General features: G+C 33.2%; 1 protein-coding gene and 1 long non-coding RNA gene across 3 annotated transcripts; both read left to right on the top strand.

The window, feature by feature from the left end:
* Positions 1–10,652: 10,652 nt before the first annotated feature.
* On the top strand, positions 10,653–23,228 carry LOC105323620 (acid-sensing ion channel 1). The gene is made up of 8 exons (XM_020065310.3): positions 10,653–10,848; positions 11,352–11,907; positions 17,602–17,700; positions 18,784–18,964; positions 19,951–20,007; positions 20,448–20,598; positions 21,395–21,486; positions 22,470–23,228. Exons 1-8 carry the CDS (start codon positions 10,676–10,678, stop codon positions 22,628–22,630), a joined length of 1,470 nt encoding a protein of 489 aa, XP_019920869.3. The 5' UTR covers positions 10,653–10,675; the 3' UTR covers positions 22,631–23,228.
* Positions 12,831–13,985, top strand: LOC136271340 (uncharacterized). 2 transcript variants are annotated; one of them, XR_010709262.1, is made up of 3 exons: positions 12,931–13,172; positions 13,358–13,477; positions 13,887–13,985. It is a non-coding gene; the product is annotated as an uncharacterized lncRNA (long non-coding RNA). The 2 variants fall into 2 exon arrangements; XR_010709261.1 differs by lacking the exon at positions 13,887–13,985 and having other exon boundaries at positions 12,831–13,172; positions 13,358–13,506.
* Positions 23,229–23,449: the final 221 nt, after the last annotated feature.

Here is a 23,449-nt window from a genome sequence, read left to right as displayed (position 1 = left end):
GCATGTTAATATATTTATCTCGCATGTTAACATATTTATCTCACGTGTTAACATATTTATCTCGCATGTTAAAATATTTATTTCGCATGTTAACATAAATAAGTAGCATGATCTTGCGTGTTGAAAATCACTTGTGGGTAATATTTGATTGTTTTTTTAGATTAGAATAATTTTGTTCGGACTGCAAATTTTTGGCATGTCAACATAGTTAAGTTGCATGTTGACATAATTATCTTGCATGTCAACATATTCATCTCGCAATTCGACATATTTTATTGAAAAAATAAAACTTGCACACAAGGGACAGAAGAAAGGACCATCATTAAAAAAAACTGGCTTAGTACAGTCATGTAAGTAAATTTTTCGTTTTTTTAAACAGATTCTCAGTAAAGATTGGTAACTTGCATGTCAACATAATTCTCTTGAAAGTATACATAATTTTCTTTCAAGTTGACATACTTTTACTTCATGTTCACATTTATCACGCATGTAGGTGGCTAAATATGCCATGATGTAATAAGGGCATACGTGACTCTACGTTAACGATGCTGCTGCGAAGCTTTAGCGAAGTTGTTAAAAACGGTATTATTTGAGACGTTAAATGATTTGAGAGATCACATTGAAAAACCTTCCCTTTATCAAAGTTGTCCACAACTTCTTGAATTTTTCTCAACTTGTAGGAGGAATCTTAAGAAAAACAATACAATTTATGATTTGTTGATGAAAACTCGACATTTGAAAAAGAATGACAAAAGTCAACGTGACCTATATGTAATAAATGTTTTGTTAAAAGTAAGATTCGTCTCCACTCCATTTCACCGAGGCTGCAAATAGTTATTTTCCTCACTGACCGATGAAAAATATTCTTTGAAATCAAGATCTCTCTCTCTCTCTCTCTCTCTCTCTCTCTCTCTCTTTCTCTCTCTCTCTCTCTCTCTCTCTCTCTCTCTCTCTCTCTCCAAAAAATTGGATATAAGGATGTTACGTCATATTGAATTATTGCAGCAAATAAAAAAAAATAATAAGTGACAAAAGAATGCACATTGCTGGTGTGAAAATTATTTGTTGAACATGTGGGTATAAATAGACCTCTTCCTAAGTAGGCCTGACCCTCAGGGGGCAAATGTAGATTGCCTCAAAGAGTGAAATCTGGGTGTCAACTCGAAATGGAACTCTTCAGTGAATCGCGGCAACATTCTTCGGGGTTACAAAGGTTACTGTACGTCATCAGTAGAAGATTTTGTCGGGGCGCTGGGATCAACGTTGGCAAACAATACCCCGCTATTTCGCACCTGCAAGAAGTCGTGAAAAAGGCGCATAAAATTGAATCTTTGCGGACTCCTAATTGATTTATCGGTTTATTGGTCAGACACCTGGCGAATTGTTTTGATATGTTTGTAAAAATGATATGAAAAGAGTGATTTAGAAATGTGTAAAGATTCCGTGCATGCAGGGAGAAAAATTTGTCGTTTTGAAACAAAGGTTAATTTGTTCTTTTTTATATTCGCTAACAATGAAACAGCAGGAAAAAATAAAGCATTATTATTATATATAAAAGAACCAAAAAAACGTTTATAATTTTTTTCAAGACTGATATTGAAAATTTTTTTTTTTTAAATTGTCAAAATAAAAACACTGTCAGACACTTAACACGTCTGTAAGTTACATGTGTAAAATGTCTGATTAATCAAAATTTTTTTATCGGATTTTGCTTTGAAAAAAAAAGTCTGAATAATCAAATCGACAACAGGAGACCTTAAGTATGTAGCCATTCACATATAGTGCATTGAAACGCAAAAATATATTAAACTGAACGAGTGACTTTTTAAATATTTAACTGAACGAGTGACTTTTTAAGAAAAAACAAGACACATATAAACTGCTAGCAAAACTTCAATTATATAAAACATCAGCAGAACAATTAAAATCTTATCTTATAGATTAACCAAAATAATAATAAGATAAAAAAAGCATGATATGCATTCAACGGATTTTTTTTTCTATAAATCGTAAGCAACCGGCAGAAGCAATACAGTTTCTAAAACCATCGTAGAGAGAGAGAGAGAGAGAGAGAGAGAGAGAGAGAGAGAGAGAGAGAGAGAGAGAGAGAGAGAGAGAGAGAGAGAGAGAGAGAGAGAGAGAGAGAGAGAGAGAGAGAGAGAGAGAGAGAGTCTTAGATACTTTGGGTACATATATTAAACGCTGGATATATAAATCTTGGTTTATTTAAAAAGGGACAAAGATTTAAACTTCTCTTTGCACATACTTAAGCCTATATTGGGCTATTGACTAAATCCTCGAAAGCCCACTTAAACAAATTGAAAGATAAAATTTCCCGGTCGATGCAATTTGTGGCTCTTGAATGGAGTCGGTCGGTAGCGACTTCTAGGTACCCAGGTTATCGCTGTCGAGTCGTAAGTCTACAATCATAATGTATATCTTTGTCCGAGGCGATTCGAATTAAGGCGGAGTAGTTTCAGATCCGCAGCAAATGTCACCAAACAAGCTAACTGGTCGTAAATGACAGAAAATTTTATTTAAATGCGTTGTAGTAAAATCCTTGGGGGTGTCTGCGAATTAGGTTGCCCAGTTACACAGTCCCTTTTTAGTGGAGTTTAGATATAAATTCATTAATCTGGTGACACCGCCGTTTCTCTGTTAATTCGTGAGTTGTAAGGGGGTAAAAGACCATTGAATTGTAATTCTGCGACTTGTTAAAAGAAATCTGGTTGTGATTCATATCTTTAAATTCAAGAAAAAAATTGAAGTCTCGTTCTTTTTGTACGGATCCGGATTGACTGGAAGTGAAATTTGCGATATAATCTTTACATTGTTTTAAACTTAAGAATTCTAACATTGTTCAGCAAAAGTATCAATGAAGATAATTTTTCGAACAATGATGTTTCTATCTTAATATCTGTTTTGATCAATAGCTTATTTTGCAGACTCACAGCTTCTAAACAGGACAAAGTATTATATATGTACCGAGATGATCGAAAAATTCATATAAGTTCATCCCGTGTATGCACGCGTTATCGGTATTCGAGATTGGAATCTTCAACAAAATTGATGACAGAACATTTTCTGTCTTCAGCAAACATTTCATCATTTAATTGTTTTCAAATTATTTTCTGAAACATGGGTTTACTACTAGGCAAAACGTTATCTTTTCTAGATCTATGTTCTGCGGCATCTTATATAATTTATTGTTATACTTTCATGTTAAATACTGAAATCTGATTGGTTAAGACGCAGTTAATAATATTTACTATTACCCTCAGCGTTAGCAACGCACTCGGCAACGGGTAACATTAAAAAATGTTACATGCGCGAAAATTATGCGCGTACGGTTCGCTGTAGAATTCACGTTATTCCTATATAAAAGCAGTAAAATTTTCTTAAAAATTTTAAAAAGACATTCAGTATAACAAAATAAATAGTGCCTGTTTGGGAGGATAACAGTTGAAATCGACACCCCTCGAAAACCATTGTCAACCTCCGCTTCGCGTCGGTTGACAATGGTTTTCTCGGGGTGTCAATTTCAACTGTTACCCTCCCAAACAGGCACTATTTATATAATGCTAAATTTACCTAGCTAAACACCCCTGCGAATGTTATTGTCATTTAAATTCTAGACCACGTGGTTTTATTTGACCCTTTCAGTTTCGCAGTAAAAATGCCCCGTGTTTATAGTCTATTTCACATATAGAATCTTGGTATTTGTAATCAAATATAAAATCTAGAGGTTTATTGATTTTAAACTATTTATAATCAAATATAAAATCTAGAGGTTTATTGATTTTAAACTATATCTTCATTAATTGGTGGATAAAATGTGTTCTAGAAATAAATGTGACAATACAACAAATAGTTTTTGTCTGCTGTTGCAACAATTAACATGCTAGTAGAGATCCCCAAAATGATTAATTTTCGATCCGCGCCTGACTTAGTAAATAGCATCAATGGTGAAACAGACTATACTATTTTATGCAGAATGTTCCTTGAAAATGGCTCGATATACTAGGTTTTTATGCAAAACAGACACCCGTTATTTTTCTAAAAACATGGTATTGCACACCACAAGCATCAAACATGGCTATGATTTTATTAAGCAACCCAATGTTTATATTTTCCACCACTCTACACGTGGTTAAACACGAACGATAACTCTAATATTATCGTTTAATATAAATAACCGCTAGACGATGAAATAAGACATACATCTTAAAAGATTTTCATGGTTTAATATAAATCAAAGTAGGATATGATATGAAAAACGACCAGTACTTACGTATTTTGAGAATATTATCCGAACACTTATATTTCCGCTAGAAATTTCACAGGAACTGAACAAATCTCTGTGAAGTCTCGTGAACTTTCATTCGAGCACCTCTTGATTTATTATATACTTAGCAAAGATAATGAAAACATTCCGAACACATTCGCAGGGGTGTAAAGTTGGTTTTATGAAAGTCCGGCTCTTAGGACTAGGTTGTGAGAACATATATATACAAACCTTAAGTATGTTCAATCGTAACTTCTCGGTCATTAATGACAAGGAAAAATGGCATCGAATGTATTATTTATGTTAAGGTATAACAAAGCGTGTTGTTATGAACGCCTACTTTTAAAATATATTGATGCTAATCTGTTACGATTTAGGCAAATTTTCACAACAATAAATTGTTTATCATAAAATACACCCGCAACGAAACATAACAAGGGTAAAACTGACTGAATGTGATTCAATTTGGTACAAACTTTAGTACAGAATTTACCTCCAATGCCCCTCCCAAAGAATAAACCACATACACACCGGTTATATAGATTGTATTTACCAAAACCTATTGACGAACTCATGCGCGTATCTAGAGGTGTTAGGATATCTGTCTGAATCCCGTAAAGGAACATTCAAATTTCTTTATTTCACAGAGTAAATACAAAAAATAGAAAAATACTCAAAAGGACTCAAACATCTAACCCTAACAGACATGGCAAACAAAATCATCCCTTGGAACCTGTCCCCCCCCCCCCCCACCTCCACCCCTGACCCGGGAAATATTTCTTGATTCCTGCATGAGGCTGAAATGGGAGTAAGGGTATTGATTATTATATTTTTTCTTCTCAGAACAATTCAAGCTGTATAAACTTCTTTTAACTTCTGGAATATTAAAAAGCGGACGCAAAAATGTATCAAATGTTGGAGGTTTTGTAATCCTCGGGATGCCATTTAGAAGTTGTCCTATACACGTTTGATTTCATGTTAAGTTATTAGAAAATTAACGGCTAAACTACGTCATAAGATGCTTATTTTTTTTTATCAATATTAATAAATTATAGCACTGTTTATTATAAAGGAATTCCACGATTTCTGTTTTAAAACGCCTCTTCTAGATTGTCAGCTTTCAATATAGTCAGAGAAAAAAAAATGAAAAGTCTACGGGGATTTTGTATTGCAAACAACATAAAAGTACCCTGATGATAACATTGAAAAATTTGTTGGAGATCTTCCGGGTTCAGAGTTTTTGTAAACCTCGTGATGAAAATAGTATGTGATTTTTAAAAAAAATGAAAGTACCCGGATGATAAATTGAAAAAAAAAATGCTCGAGATCTTCCGAGTTCAGAGGTTTTTTTTACCCTCGTACACATGTAATTAAAATTATAAATATTTCTCTTTTAAAAATGGAACTCGTCTCCAGTGATGACAAACCAAGGTATACATTATATGCATGCTGACGTTTCAAAATGTAAATCCTTAGGTATACAAATTAGTTTGGTAGTGTGTACACTCAAAAGAATTCAATAATTCATTTGAATGCAATGGAAGGACCATTGAAACTTGAAATCATAAAAAATCCAAACAAATAAAGAGTGATATAAATTTTCTTTTTTCTCCACGTATTCAGTTTTGAGAATCAATAACATTTCTTCTGTGTTAACAATAATTCAGTAAACAATTGTGCCTTTAATTTTAAATGAATTGTGCTTAGTACTCTATTACCATGCAAAATATATTTTGGAACTTTTAATTTAAATCTGTATCACTGGAATTATTAGAAATTCTTCTTTGAAACTGACAAATGTGTGTTGCTTACATTGTATCCGAAATTATATAGTGGGTCCAATTGCTCATAGCATCTGGAATTAATGACTTTTTATATTTGATCGTTTTTAACTCTAGGTTGTATATAATTGTCTTCATAACGAGTACTGTAGCGAGAAGTATATATTTTCTATAAATGTTAGCAATTCATTAAGATATTGTGTAGTGAATTTTATACATAATCGTTAGTTTAGCATTTTCCCGTCTTTTATCCAAAGATTCCCACCCCGTTTCAATATGCAATGATTCCGCGGAGGCCAAAATTGGAAGTCCCGTGACAATTCTTGGAGCGTGTAGTTGTACTTTTTTTAACTTTTTAATTTTTGCGGAGGAGCAACCCTTACATAAAACAGAAGCATATTCTAATATAAGTTTTAATACAAAAATTAAAGCAAAATGAGCTGAATTTTTTAGAATTTCATTTTGCTGTAAAAACCTGCTAGTATGATAAGTCTGCATGTAACTTAACCCTTTATGATAAATAAGGTTGGAAAAAATCATTAATTTTTGTCTGAGGAAAAATATCTCTTCTAAGGAACATATAGCAAATCAATTTTTGTACAGGACGACAATAATTCAATTTCGCTCCAATTAAGGCTCCTTAACGGCCCTTTTCACAAAAATGTGGCGAAAAGAAATTTAAAAACCATGATATTTTTGTCAATTTAGAAGAAAATAATTTTTTCGTTAAAAAATTTCATCATAAAAATTGCAGCTTATATTGCTTTAAATATATCAATTTTGATCATTTGTCTCTGTCTTAAGTGAATTTTAGTTTCTCAAGAAGTCCTAGAGTCCTAGTTTTTGCACAAGCGATGTTTACTTTATTATTGATGTACACAGACCATTTCAAATCATCAAAAATGTTAGGCCTGAATGTTTATAAAGAGAAACAGTATCTAACTGACAATCTTGAAACAAAAATCAATATTGGATTTCACAATGTTTTAAGTTGCTAAAAAATACAATTTTGGTTTCATTAGGTTTAATTTAAGTAACCAATCATCAGACCATTTTTCTAATACTAATATCGTAGGGTCACGATTTTATGCATTGTCTATATTTCTTAATTTTTTTTTATCTGCTTATTGAATTGAACTACCATCTGCGTATCATCTAGAAAAGGTCAACATAATTTGTGCTTTATTGACATAAATGAAAAACAGAAAGGGCCCAAGTACAGATCCTTGTGGCACTCCTGCATTAACACTTAGGCAGGATTATTATAATATTACATGTACATCTTTTTTTTTATATTTTTAAAAACACAAATAGCTACTAAACCATTGAAAAAGTTCGCCACAAATACCATTCGTTTGTAATACAAAAAGAAAAGCCTTCATGCCATGCTATGTCAAATTTTTTTGAAAGATCACAAAAGACAATGCAAGGTGATTTACCCCAATCAATTTTCTTAACACTACTATGCTATGTCTCGTGATATTAACTCATCATTATCGTCTATTGCATTTATAAATATATGATTTACAATTAGCAAGGACTATAAGGTTGTGGTCGTATTTAAATGATGTTGCTGCAATTTCCTTTAAAAGAAGAAGAACTTCTTTTCAAACTGTAATGCTAAACCATTTGGAATATTTCTTTACTAAACACCGGTAATAGTATAAACTTGAAGTTATGTTGAAAATTAAAGCAGGCCGTAGCACCGATTTGGAAAGTTGGGGGGGGGGGGGGGGGTTGTTCTAAATTTGCAACCTTCAAAATTTTGATCCGTGGGGGAGGGGAGTAACGAGTGCGTACTATTTTTAAAATGCTTCTTTCATTCTACTTTTGAAATGCTAATTGTCCATGTTGTTTTCAAAATGCTCCTAACAAAGAGGGAAGTGTTGTAAACAATTTCTACACAATCATTTTTCTACAAGTATGTTCATATAAATCTGTAAGTTTCGAGAAAAAAAAGTGTAAGGGGGGGGGCGTTGCCTTGTTGATTTACTGCATGTGATATTCTTTAAAATTCAACCCTGCTAGAAAGACGGAAATGGTTGGTAAAACATTTAATCAAATTGAATATCAAGATGTACCCAAAATGAATTGAAGTTTAAGAAAGATAACTCTTAACAAAGTTATTTCCAGATTTAATAGGCAAAATACAATTTCAAGACTTCACGGTGAATATAGTATATCATCATTTAAGGAATAAGGAATCATTCTTTGAGTATTATGAGGTAATAATTTTGGTCGTGGCGTGATCAAATCCAATTAAGCCCGAAGGGCTTTATGATAGATTTGATATGATATGATCATAATATTCAAAGAATGATTCCTTATAACTTATATTTGTTTATAATTTTAAACCATTGTAAAATTTAATATTCAAATATAAATAAGCAAACCCCGCCGGTGCCTCAATTTGGCTTCATTTGAAGTTATGGGTTATATAGTACAAAATCGACACGTAGTGTTATCACAGGCAAAGACACTGGGACATGTAAATATATCAGTATACTAGTATGTTATGTCTGCCAATTCAAAAGGCAATGTGACGCCAACTCGATTTTTATTCATTTTTTTTTTTTGTAAAAATGAAGATGCCGCAAAGTTTCACCTTTAGGTAGACAGTCGATATCTCCGACACGCATTCTAAGAAACAACAATTTTATCGTACATTGTATATAACAAGTTCCTGTCCTTTAAAAAAGGACTACAATACGTGGACCATTTGCATGTGTTTCCAACGAAAACGTGAAAGCCTTAAGATTATCAGAGATTCCACCGACTCTAGCCCTCTGCTTTTAACCACTAAATTTGTACGTTGCATTACGTATACATGTATGTATAGCCCTGACTTTTTATCTCAGAATTTAAAGGATTCATACTTCTGAAATAATTATGATCTATCTATGAATGAAGTTTGCATGTATAGTATTTGGTGAATTCTACTATTTGCGCACACATAACGATTCGCACTACTTTGTTAACTATGCAGTGACAGCTTTGTGTAAATTAAAAATTTCATATTTTGATGCATTTTTCTTGAGATTTAAACTTTTATAGTGACATAATTATTCAATCATACTTAAATGCTTAAAAAAATTTAATCGGGAAGTTCTCTAGCCTCGCCTACTGTAAATGTAAAGTTAAGTTACATGTGTATTGGGAAAACAACAAAACATTGCAAATTATGCGATTTGATGCATGTTGTAGTTTCGGCACAACATTAACTTATTTCATAATACTGATTGATCATATCACATGCCAATCATTTCTTTAAAAGGAATACTTTGTTTCTGTACTGTGTACCGACAACTTTACAATTACAGCGCCTTTGAACTTATGTGTGCATATGGCACGGAATCCCGATCCAGATTCAGATAAACGTGTGCTAGCCTGGTTCCCTGAGCTACCCATTACCCACAGGAACCAGACTAGCTCATGCGCAGGCTGAATTTTCCCCATAGCATCCGGTTTAACCTCGCTTATATATTTTCTGCGTGGACCTCAGGGTCCACGCAATAATGTGTGTAGTAAACAATTTTTGTTCCTGTACAGTATCTGAAAATGGTATCAATTTTTTAAATGTAATAACATAGTTATCAGTGTTGTCATTATATATTCACACACCGACAACACACCTATTTCAGGACCGACCAGGCTCCATTGTCACCGAAATTTTCTAATCAATCAGTCCTCAACTCAAATCCCTAAAAAGAAAAAGTGTATACAACTAAGGTAAAATCTCAACACCTGGGGCTGAGTGACTTAAAGAAAGTTGGTAACGGTTGGGCCTGATCTGCTTTAAAATTTCACTTATGATTTTAATCCTAAACTTGATCATTATTAGTGAAGAAAAAGTGACTGAAGTTAAAGATAGCTGCAGGTCTGTAGCTCCTGGTCTAATTTTTTTTCAGACTGGGAGCTACAGACCTGCAGCAAGGTTAAACTTTAAGATTTCAACATCTGAATACCGAGCACTTCATGTAATTAATATTTTTTTTTAGTTTTGATGAAAAAAAGAACATTGTTGTTTAAATATGCGTATATTTTTCCTATGTCTATTTACCTCATTTTTTTTCAACTGATGTGAACATGACTACAATAAGTGTTTGTCCCAATTACTGAATTCTACGTAATCTACATTCTACGTCATCCTGGTATCCTAACCATCTGATTGATCTATAGCAGCACGTGTAAAAGTATCGGGATTTCACAAATAATTACGTATGCAATCATTACTCAAACCGTAAGACAAAGAATTATTGGCCGTTGACGACACAACCTTTTATAGTTAACAGAGAAGGCAAAAGCAATATCCGAAAGATAATGGCTATTAACATTATCAAATAATGAGAAACGAATAATGGCTACCTATGTTGACCAATGAGATGTAGACGATATCTAGTTTATCAAATTGTGTAAGAGGTTCTTTCAAATTAAACAATCGACATCGCTTACACAATCATACCAATTAAAATCAAGTTTAAAAAATCAATGTCATTTTCGATTGCTACATGTAGTTCAAAATGACGTAGATAGCAAAATAAAATTCAAGACAAAGTGAATTTATATAAATGCGGTCGAATGAATAGTTCATCGTCAGACGGCAATACACATGGGGGACACCAAGGAGGGATGGCCCGGGGAGACGGATACCTTCCCCGGGGAGAGTCGTCCTGTGACGTCATCTACAGACACCTCCCTTTGGAAGATGTGGGGAGAGATGATAAATAACACCTCCCTCCACGGCGTCAGCAAAATATCCAGGGGAAAAACAATATGTCACGGGTAAATATAGCTTTATTCTCAATTTTGATTTAAAAAAAATGAATTAAAATGAATTAAAATGAATTAATTGAATAAAAGTAAATATGATTTTTAATGAGAATTACTAGCATCTCCGAATCTTAAAATAATTTCATATTTAAAATAACGACTTTTATTGGTTGAAAAATGAGTTACATGTAGACTACAATTTATTTTTCTTAAAATGAAACGTGAATAAGTTCATATTGTATACCTTAACATTCAAAAAATTATTATTGCAAAATGGGATACTTAATATGCATTTCGTACAAGTTAAAATGTAAAATCATTTTTATTCATAACCGAGTCTTGGTAACTGTAGCATTTTGTTTTCACTTCGATAATAAACAAACCAAAAATGATTATGAATAAAAAAAAATAAACAAAAACAAAACAATTGAACAGAAAAAAAAGAAACGAAAAAAGAAACGAAACAAATAAATATAGTAAATATATATATACAAGTGATTTCTCCTACTTTCCAGGGTTTTCTGGGCCGTCATGACCAGTGTTATGCTTGCTCTTCTTATCACCGTCTTCGTGTTATACAGCTTAGATTATTTCTTGTACGAAACATTGATCAAAAGAAATTTCAAAGCAGCCGCCGAGCTTGAGTTTCCGTCAGTTACCGTTTGCAACCTGAGCCCCATCAACATCTCTAGCATCAACCAATCAGATGCTCTGAATTGGTACTTCCTGGCAACACACGTGTTCGGCCGCTTCGACCTATCAGAGCAGTTCAACACATCTGACCCTCGTTTTTCAGTCTTGCACGAGAAACGAAATGATTCATGGCTTGGGCATACAGCATTTAATAAAAGCTGCGTTTATTACATCGAGTTCGGAGGGGTACGCCTGTCAACACAGAGCTATATAAAGTATAGAGTTACTGACGCTGGGATGTGCTTTTCCTTTAATGGACCCTCTCAAACCCCTCCATTGGTCAGCAAAATGATCGGAAGCAGACGGGGCTTAACAATGTTTGTCTACATTGACCAGGACAATTACATATTTCCTGAAAACATGGGTGCCGGTCTCAAAGTAAGCATAAGATCAAATGTTTTAGAATTAAAATTTAAAGGGACAATTAGAGAGGCCGACTTTAGTTTTCATTGCGCATGTTTTTGCGCATTCTAGTATAATACAGTGGATTGACATTTATAAAATTGAACACAATGAACAAAATACGGATAAAAATAATCAGATTTTCAAAGAACAGTTTTGTTTTTTAAACGATTTTTCTGCTGTGCGGTAGGGGAACATTGCCATTGCGCTTTTATGACGTAATGATAAAATGAAGCTTTGTAGGAGTACGTTATAAGGAATAACATAAAAGAAAAAGTATAAATTGTACACTGTTGAACTTTTATACACAGAATTATGCTATCCTCGGGGACATTTTTTTTTAATAAATCCATGTTACTAATCTTCATTCGTAATGCTCCAAATACATAGCAAAATTTGATCCATTTTAATATTTTGAGATGATCCCCACTAGATTTTAGTATTTTTAACACATAAGGTAGGAAATGATATTAACAATCATATTTAATAATTTGAGAAAAAAAGCTATGGTAGTATTATTTTAATCTGCTTCGAAGTGTGGAAAATGACAGTTTCTTATAATAAATAATAAATGTACCTCTATTTTGAGATGGTCCCTTAAAGTAACTGGAATTGGTATAAATGACAATTGGGTAAAAGATTAAGAGTTTTGCTACTGTAGTTTTTCCGCAAAAAAACCCCCCAAATCGGCCTCCTAAATTCAGGTTAATCTCAATAACTTGAACCTCAGGGAAGAATGATTAAACTTCGAGAAATCAAGAGTTCAAGTGATCGAAAGTTTAAAAAACTGGACTTTTTTGTTCCGGTCATTTTGGTTCTAAAATTATAGTAGCCGGAAGTTTACATTCATAACATGGAAGGATAGTCTATCACAGAACTAAGTTGTGTGGTTATTAAGGTGGAAGGCTACATCGTCAAAACATGTCTGACTTCCGTTCGAAACGCCATTGTGTACCGGATTGATAACATTATGTCGTGTTACAAAATAGCTATACACCGTTTAATTGAACTCTTATAACTAAGGAGGTGAGATAGGACTGAAATCACCAAAACGCTTAGAAAATAAGTCAATTTTCTTCCTGTTTAAAGCTTTTAACTAACATTGATTATCAGCTGTTTTGTACGGAAAACGTGGAATCTAAATAATATACAGTTTCCCTGCTCTGCTGCTATTGGCAATACATTTTTGTCATGTCATCTGCAACAGACGATCATACATATGTGGCGGATTATCGATATAGGTAAGCAGATGTCAAATTTTCATTTAAACTATATATAAGTATGATGAATATAAAACGAAAGTACCGTAGTACGATCTCTTGAATTGATCCTAACTTCCCAAATTTAAAAAAAAAACATTTGCAGTAAAAGACTTTCATTGAAACTTTGACATTAAACTAATGTATTTTGGTTAAAATAAATACAGCTAGGTAGCAATAGCAGTGGAGGCCCGGATTTGCAGGCCAAATGAGGAAAAGACAGAATTCTGAAAAGGAGCATGTTTTTCATTTCCACACATGCATGTGTATCACTATGGACATCTAATGTATGTATTAATATGCGTATGGTTGTTGTTTATAATTGCTACTGTATATTAAAAAAAAAGTAAAAGGCAATTTAACTACTAATATTTTGTTTTAAAGAGTTAAATATATATAATGCATTCATCAAAAATATAATTTTTCAGCTTCAAACATTATCATAAGCACTACTAATCTTATATCTACATATTTAGCATAGACTTGTTCCTTTTTTAATTTTTTTTCGTGATTTTTATTAATTAAAAAATTGATCCCAAGATATTTGAGACCATGTAAAATAAAGAAAGACAACTCTTAAACAGGATCTTTTATACCAAGATTTTTGCAATAATTAAGTATTTCCTTTAATTTTTCAATTTTATTCAATTTCTTTTCTTCATCCTATTAACCAACGAATATTGTTTATATTTTCAGGTTTTTGTTGGATTTTGTCCAGCAGTTTGCCTTAAAAGAATTTTTTTATATTTTAGTTTCATATTTATGTGGATTCCAATAAAAATCATACAAACTTCATTCATGATTTTTTTGTTTTTCATTTCTAAACTTAATAACATTTCACTTTCATAAGATTTTTAAAACAGAAATGTTTAAAAATTTGATAAATATGGGGTTATCTGGAACCAGACTGATATTTTAAAAATTCTCTAGAAAATAGTGTATTGTATTTTGAGGTCTATTATTGTTGAATACTGTGCCTAGTATTGGTAACAAATGCATGCAACAAAAATCTCCTACACTTATTTGGTGTAGAGATCCACCTTAAGTAGTTATTTTTTTCACGTAAAAAAATTGTAGTATATTATTTTCCTTAATCACAGAATATAATAGGTAAATAGGGGTGTAATTAAGGTCTTCCGTTTCCAACGGAAGACCTTCTTGTTATTGCTTTGTTTCTGTTTCCCTTATTATTATTCTTTTCTTACGCATTTTTGTGCACGCGAGTTCTCGGGAACGGCTGGGCTGATTTTAACGAAACTTTTAGAACTAACACATATTGATCTGAACCTTATTGGAAAATTTTTATATTGATGACGTCATTTCCGTTTAAGAGATATTGACGTTTTTACGATTTTTAGAGGGTCGGCTTGTCCGGTGATTTTCTCCTAAACGAAAACAGATATTTGATTCAAATTTTCAGAGTTTGTAGACCTATGATTGTGGATATGACAGAAGCATTTTCATTGTTCTCTGACAAAAAACACCGAAGCTCGCCTGAGCTTAAAAATTGAGATAAAAAGCGTCATGATTTTTTTGTGGTTTTCTTTGAATATCTTTTTTCTCAAAAGTATTTTGTTAAAATTTATAGAACAAAAAAACTTTAAAAAGTCAAGAGCTTTCATTTGACATCATGGAATAGGGACTGGCCCTTGAAATTAAGGGCCAAAAGGGCTCTAAAGTATTTTAATAATATCTTTTTACTTTGAAATATTTTGTTATACTTTATAGAAGCAATTATGTTCTTCGTAACGTTATGTACCTATACATGACAATTGTTTACTTCTTTGTTACGTAATTAGGAATTTTAAGGGACCAGCAGTCCGAAATTTTGATCTTGCATATCTGAAAATGGAGAGAAATTTTGAAAAGCAATGTTGAACAAAAGATGCTCCAAATAATGTCGTTAACAATTTGCAACCATATTTTTTTTGTTATCCGGTCCCTAAAAGGAGTTATAGGGTCGGCCCCTAAAACGATCTCTTTCAGATATCTCGAGAACGGTACATAATTTCTACATACTTGTTGAACAAAATGTGTTTGAAATGACAAGAGCTTTCTTTTCACATCAAGAAAAAGGGGCTGGCTATTCAAATTAGGGGCCAATAGAGTTCTAAAGTCTTTTAATCATAACTTTAATTGTGAAATATTTTGAAATACATTACAGAAGCATGTTATGTATCTATACATGAAAATTGTTTACTCTTATGTTTCTTAATTAGGGATTTCAAGGGACCAGAAGTCAGACATTTTGATCTTCAATATCTCAAAATAGAGAAAAAATTTTAAAAGCAGTATTCAACAATATGTAACAATAACTTTTTTTGTTAACCACTTCCTAAAAGGAGTTACGGCCCCTAAAATGATCTTCTCCAGATATCTCTTGAACGGTACATACTTTCTAAACTCTTGTTGAACAAAATGTGTTTAAAATAACAAGAGCTTTCTTTTCACATCAAGAAAAAGGGACTGGCCCTTCAATTAGGGGCCAATTAGGCTCTAAAGTCTATTAATCATAACTTTTAATTGTGAAATATTTTGTAATACATTACAGAAGCAATTATGTTAATTGAAATGTTATCTACCTATACATGAAAATTGTTTACTCCTATATTATGTAATCAGGGATTTTAAGAGGCCAAATGTCCGAACTTATTATCAACGTCCCAAAATTAAAAAAAATCAATTGAAAGAAGCAATATTGAACAAAATACGCTAAAAATGTGGTTAACAATCTGCAACCAAAACTTGGTTGTTATCCGTTCCCACGATCTCTTCAACTAAATCAAGAACGGTAACAAATTTTTAAAGTTTTAACATAAAATGTATTGAAATCAAAAGACCTCTTATTTGATATGAAATAAAATGGGGCTGGTCCCTAAATTAGGGATCCTACGGGGTGTATAATCCTTCATCCATCGCTCTTTAAGATCACATCTGCATTTCTTGCTATGTTTCGTTGATGATTATAAAAGGCAAGGTCATTTCCTCTTCTAAAAATCGGACGGAAGACCTCCTCGTTGCTCGCAACGAGATCGTGTCTAGTATAACATGATATTCACAAGCTGTTGAAATAAATGAAACAGTTACAAATTACCTATCTACTCTTCGAAGGAAGAACGGGGTATCGTCACTTACGTAATCCTACTACGCTAGCCCCTAGGCGTTCACTCGACCATCAAGATAAGGTCGGGCCCACTCAGAGCTATTATACGCTTGGACGGCCACGTGTGTACATAGCAACCACTCCCAGTTACAAGAATGAAAAAGAATTAAATATATATAACGGGACCGAGGTCTAATTTCGAGAGATTAAAAACTTCGAGAGATTTGAGTTCGAGCCATCGAGTGTCACTTGTAATTAAGGTGTTAGTGGACACTTCCATGTGGTGACGTATTATTTTTCGAAATAAACAATAAAATCAAGTGCAATTTTATAAGTAGTTTCTTTCCCAAAACCCTTATGCAACAGCGTGGCGCTGTGGGTTAGGGGGATCAAGACAAATCTGTAGGTCTAGATTCGAATCCCGCTGGGAATTTATAAAAAAAAAAAATTTCCCCAGAATTTGAAAACGTATTCTGTGGTTAAATATTGTAAAATTTGGAAATTCTAAACCGGTCAAAGTCTTTTAATCATTATGATAATGTACCTTAAATTTATTCCACATTAATATCGATAGATGTCTCATACCACCTTAAATAATTGTTCTAAACAAAAATAATATATTCGGATAGAGCTTTTTGTTTTTTTTTTTAAATTCTTCTTGCATGTTTATCGGCAGTGATTATATGTCACCAGCCTAGCTCATAGATGATCCAAATCTAAATCAGTGTATCTAAATAAAAATCATTCCTATATTTATAAAAGCAATATGACTTGCGACTTTCTGCCATTGTATGTCACAGACGGCGGTCGGAAATGACTAACATTTCAAACTACTGTGAAATCATCAGAATTTGTGTTGAATCAATTTTCGTGGAATTCTTGGGTAGCATCCTCAAATTTTCAAAGAGTTGTCCCTGAAACTTAAATTCCACGCATCTACAAATTAAATTACATTTTCACCCGGATAGCAAAAAACCTACAATCCATTAAAATTGGCTCCCGCGAATAGTAAAGGATTCAATAATGCCCATGTTCAAACGATGTTTCTTTTTCGTTAACAGTTTACACACTTTTTCACAAGGTATGAAGTCTGGGAATACAACATGTATATAGTGATATGCAAAAAATTAACTTTGACCGCTTCCGAAGGTAAAATAGATCAAACCGTCGAAACGTTCAAGTATTTAATGTATAGATATATGTAATTTTTGATACCCTGATTAAGAAGGGTGAGCGCCTGTGGTATAGCTTACAAAATATATTCCACTTTGTCAAGTAACTTACATGTAAGTAATCAAATTGTTTTAGGTGGCCATACATGATCGGAATGTGGAACCGAACATGGAAGAAAATTCTTTCCTTGTTAGCAGTGGTACAGTGACATATGTTCCAATAATAAAGAGAGAGGTATGGCTTCTATTATCTGTACATCAGTATGCTGAACAGTTACATCCCTACAATACATCGTTCCATTAAAGTTCATGAACTTATATTTTGACCAATGAAATGAAGTGAAAAATAAACCCCGCCCCCAAATCGCGCCATGGACATCGGTTATTGTTTAAACTATGTAAATAAATAGGCATCGATCGATTACATTGTAGTTTGGAATAAAGTAAGGGTTAAGTATTCACGTGCCAGAAAAATGGTAAAATATTGTTCGTTTAGCACCCGTAAGTCAGTATCCAGACTGAGACAAACTGAAAGGAGCCGAATTTATACCACTTTCCAAACCAAAGACATTTGATTGGTAAAATTCAATGGCCGTTATTTCTACGGTTTTGTTTGTGGTGTTGTATTTTTTTTTACTGCATGACCATAACCGTTCATGAAAAAATTATTGTATCGCCTTTTCTTCGCACGAAACAACAAAAAGCATTTCTAAAGTATGCAATCAAAATAACAGATAAAATAATGTTGGGAACGTTTGTAAAAGCCGCCATTGTTTACTCTCTCCCCCGAGGCTGCGCCGTTGCTATGGCGTATCTATGGTGGGCGGAGTTTACGCGGCAATATAAACGTGAATAGCACAAGCCACAGACAGATCTGAGGACGACCTACCGAAGGTCATGTTCTGAGGACGACCTACCGAAGGTCATGTTCTGTGAAGTCAGAATGAACTTCATTGTTTGTTTGAAAAATGAATGTATCGACCAATCACAGAAATTGTTACGGAGTCGACGGTAACATTGTTTTAAATATTCACTTACAAAGAAGCGAAACTTGCCATTTACTTGGTTAAATCTCTGCGCGTTGCGCTTTTGAAGAAATCTGTAGAGTTGCTCCTTATCATCATCAAGTAATTTAGATAATTGATGTTAATTTAGATCTTTTCAAATGTTTCCCATCTTAAACGTTTGTAATTATGTATTAAAATAGATTACTAGGTATTCATTTTATAAAGCTTTACAAATTTAAACAGTTATGGAATGTAAGGTTTATCATTTGCTATTCATGGATTTTTTGAACTATTAATTATATCTATGACAGTACACATTCCTTAAAAAACCGTACAAAGCGTTTGGAGACAAGTACTGCATTGACAACAATGACCCGGATTTTCAAAACCCGTTGAAATATTACCACAACTACAGTTTGTTTGCCTGCCTCAGAGAATGCCGAGCAAGGTACATCTTCAAAGTCTGCACCTGCCGCCACATTAACGATTTCGGTAATTAATAATTTAATCTGCTGATTATCTTTTTGAAAATCTTGAACATTATAGTGTGTAATAACCTTCATTAGTAAATAGTTACAGAACATTTCTAACGATTGTTTCATCCTTATCTTGAAAATATAGAATACGTACTAATAGTTTTCATTTATAGTCTGTCCCAAGATATTTCCTTAAATTATTCGTTTTTTTATAAATACCTCTTGGTTCAGACGATGTTCATTCAATAGTATGAAAAAATCCCAAGATTTCCCCTTTGAAACACCCCCTCTAGCTTGTCGGTATCAATACACGGCTAAAAATAAAAAATCTACGGGGCTTTTCCATTGCCAAGGAGATGAAGACGCCCGGATGATAACGTTGAAAAATTGCGCGAGGTGTCCCGAGTACTTCCGAATGGAGAAAAATTGTCAACATTCCCCATTATAAATCTCCTTAGGAAATCTGTTTTCGTTCCTGTGAATTTTTATGAGGGAAAAATGATAATGTGTGAATGAAGTTATTTCAGGAATTTTCCCTTTCATCGATATTAATTGCACTTTTGTCATAGGTGTATGTATTTTTATAAAAAATCGCACAAATATGCAGCATAAATATCTTGGGACAGACTATAAATACGAATTGTTAAATTACATGTAATTTCGATTGATTTATATGGAAATTTATTTTACGGGGGATAAATCAATGGAAAAACATATAATAAGATAACAATTTTCATAATTTTAGCGGGGAAATAAGTACAGTTCCGTAGACAAGGACATATTCGCCACTTTTTATTTTCGCCCCTTTTTCTGTCGTTGTCAGCGGGCAAATTTTAGTCTGAGCAAATTCAAATGTTTCAAATTATTTCTCTTTAAACTTTAATAGGTCAGAGCAAATTCAAGACGGTGCGGAACCGTTCTCAAGTAAAAAAGGGCAAAAATAACACGGGCGAAAATAACACTGTCTCTGGATAATTCATCTCTCTCTCTCTCTTTCCACAGGCGAAGAAGAAATCTGTACCTTCGCTCAGGAGTATAACTGTGTTAAAGATGCTAAAGGTATTGTTCTTTACAAAAAATTAGTAGGAATGTCAACGAGTATTCGAATTCTCGATTATCGCTCGGTAACGACGATCATCGGCTACAACCCACCCCCACCCACCCACGCGACACGTTTGATGAGTCGCCGTAGATGATATATAGCTCATTCATGTGTAAGCGTCGCGAGAAAAAAAGATTAATGGAATAGTCTTTCTGAGTAAAATTGACATCCGTACAATTAACAGTATTCTGCTGTTAATTGTCTTGTTTTCTTTCTGAAGCAGCTTCCGTTTAATTAAGTACAAAAGTCAAAATATCATGTACTTGTAAACAAATACATGTAGAACGAATTGCACATTATCACACCTTGTTTAACAACTGATTTCTACTGAATATTATCCATGTCAGATATACATGTAATACATTCACAGTATATTCACGTTTTTTTTCCCTTTTAGATCAATTTGATGGTGATTTTTCTCTTCAACAAGCTTGTGAATGCCCACAAATGTGTAAACTGGTGTCATTTGATAAACAGTTATCATTCGCCAGACTTCCGTCCGAAAAATATCAGCGATACTTTGAAAGTGTGAAAATAAATGATATTCAGTAAGTAATTCAAACTCATCTTCCCAAGTCGAGGGTTCAATCTGCTCCGCTCTACTTAAAAACCTTCATCGAATTGGTAGAGTTTGACGGGGTTAGAAACCTCGCACGTTGGTAGGTGTCATACAAGTTTGCATGATCCAATAAGAAACGTTGTTTCAATGATGAAGCTAATTGTGCATTGATCAATATTGAACCGTTGTCGAATAAATTTGAGACGGAAAAGTAAGTATTTGACTTACTCTTATCGGTTTTTAGTCTGAGTGAATCCATCTTTTCTACAAATTCGATTTTATTCTTGTGAGCAGCCATGTTGTTATATTGTTTCTGTTAATAACGCATTCCCTGATTGGTCCGAACAAGAGGTCACAAAAGTTCCAAAATAAGTATATATACTCACTAGATGGCATAATCATTAACCTGCATATGTGTTGTCTTTTTGGTGAAGGGAGCGGATCGGAAACCCTTGACTTCGTAAGATGTTCAAAGTCTATTACCTATTCTATCTTTTTGTGAAATATTGATAAAATGTATATAGATATAACATTTTTCTGAAAAGTATTCTGTATTTGAATGCGCTTAGTTATTGCATGGATGTTTAGATCTGTCAATTACATGTATGCATCTCACAGAATCATTTACATTTAAAATCCAGAAATGTTTGTAAAATATTCTACGACATATACACTTTCGAGTTTGAAAGAGGTCTTGAATTGATGTACAAAGAAATATCAACTGATTTTATAAAGATCTCACCCTTTCAAGACAATTATGCATCTCTTCTCTTTCATCTTTTCAGTAAGAATCATATAGAACTTAGATTCTTCTACGAGACGTTCGTCGTCGAGAGTGTGGAACAAGTTTCCAAAATAGAGCTCTCTTCTGTCCTAGGTAGGTTATCATTTTTATAATATACTAACAGGTACAGTACATTACTTCGTTTATTTTGCCTCATGGTCCCTGACAGATAGAAGAGATTGATCTTTTAAACTGAGGATGAGAGACTCTTAAATAGGAATGCCGATTGTTTGAAGCATTACTTAAACATGCATATATTTTTCATAACGATTTTTTGCTTTAGATTTCTAAAAACTCATAATTAAAAACAGATACTTCATGCTTTATAATTTGTTACCACCCAAAGAGACATTCATTTCATTCCACATCCTTTTCTATAAAAAAAAACTACTACTAACAAATAAATATAATACTATAGTATGTTTTCCATCTTATTACTCACTCTGCTAACCTATTTACAGTAATTTCATGCATATTTTTTTTTTTTTTTTTTACAATTTTATGCTATGCTATGATATGCAGTTTTAATAATATGCTGTGAGATTTTTATGCAATGCTATGAGATTCGTATGCTATGCTATGGTATGCGATACATATAGAAGATTTATTTGATTTCAGTATTTTAACGCCTAGACCATTTAATTAAAAAAAAGGACTGTTTTATCAATACATGTACATGTACGCTTGCTAAATAATAACAATATGTATTTCTATGTACTTTCACTCCTAACTTTTACACAGATGGCTGTATATTTTTATACATGGTCATAATCTCGAAAGTTGTAAGAGCTTGTGTTCAAACCATTTGTATATTTTTTTTGCAATAAAATGTGTTCAAACCAGAGTTTTAACCGAAATTAAATAGAAAATGGGCCCAGGGGGTGTCATATTTAGCATATATATAGGCATATCTATAAACATCACAAATATAGTTACGGTTCTTTGGGCGGTTAGATAAGGAAGGGAATCACAACTCACTCAAGAATAGTTACGCGTCTTAGATAAGCGATATGGCGCAGGGGCCTCTAGTCTTAGTTATGACATCACCTCACCATATTTTTTGTTTCATTTTGCAGGAAATGTCGGTGGATATTTAGGGATTTTTCTCGGAGCCAGTATTCTAACTCTGACAGAATGGATAGAATTTTTTGCCCTCGCCCTGTATGTACTGATCAGACGGATGTTGCGTTGGACAAAGTGCAACGTCATAAGTAGCGAACGGGCTGACAAAAACTAATTCGGTATCCTGAGTTAATTAAAGTGTGTACATGCATCGACGAAGCAGATTGTAGAAACCTTCTACAATGTCATTAATTAATTATGCGCACAATACATGCATTTTGTAGAATTTAAAGTGTGACTGACATATTTGTGTGAACATAAACACTTTTTTCTGATTGTATTTTATCAAATATTTTGACATGCAACGATGTTATATAGTTAGATACGAATGAGTGTAGATGCCTTCTAGTGATTACTCCGTCTGTCTGTCTGTCTGTCTGATATCATTTGTCTGAAGCATATCTTATACCCCCTTGGACCAATAAAACTCATACTTCCCGCACATACTGTTACATGGTATAGCGAGTGAAGTTATTTAATCCCTGGTGATTCATGCAGGATATGAAGATCGCGACATTGCAAAAAAAAATTACGTTGCCCGCTATATGTAAAAAATATGAAATTTACATAACCCGCAACAGCGGGTAAAATCAACAAGTTTACAGTAGTTAATGTAATCCGGAAAAATATAAAAGGTAGGCCGATAACAGAACAAATACGGCAGTGAATTATGGTATCCGATTACAACAGAAAATCGTGGACACGTATGCAATTTATATACTATATATTGAGGTTTATCATACATTTATTAACTCGTACAGGTTCATACAATACAAGCCACTACATGTGGGCATAATTATAAAACCTCGTTTTAAACCAGATTATAGACAGTTTTCATCCTCAGTATGACATTTTTGAATTACAATATCATATCAATTATAAATACTTCTGAAATGGTATGATCCACTTTATCTAAAAACAAACATATGCTATT

Source organism: Magallana gigas, chromosome 9 (genome assembly GCF_963853765.1).
Source record: "Magallana gigas chromosome 9, xbMagGiga1.1, whole genome shotgun sequence".
Taxonomy (NCBI): Eukaryota; Metazoa; Mollusca; class Bivalvia; order Ostreida; family Ostreidae; genus Magallana; species Magallana gigas.
This window is presented reverse-complemented; position numbering and strand designations above follow the sequence as displayed.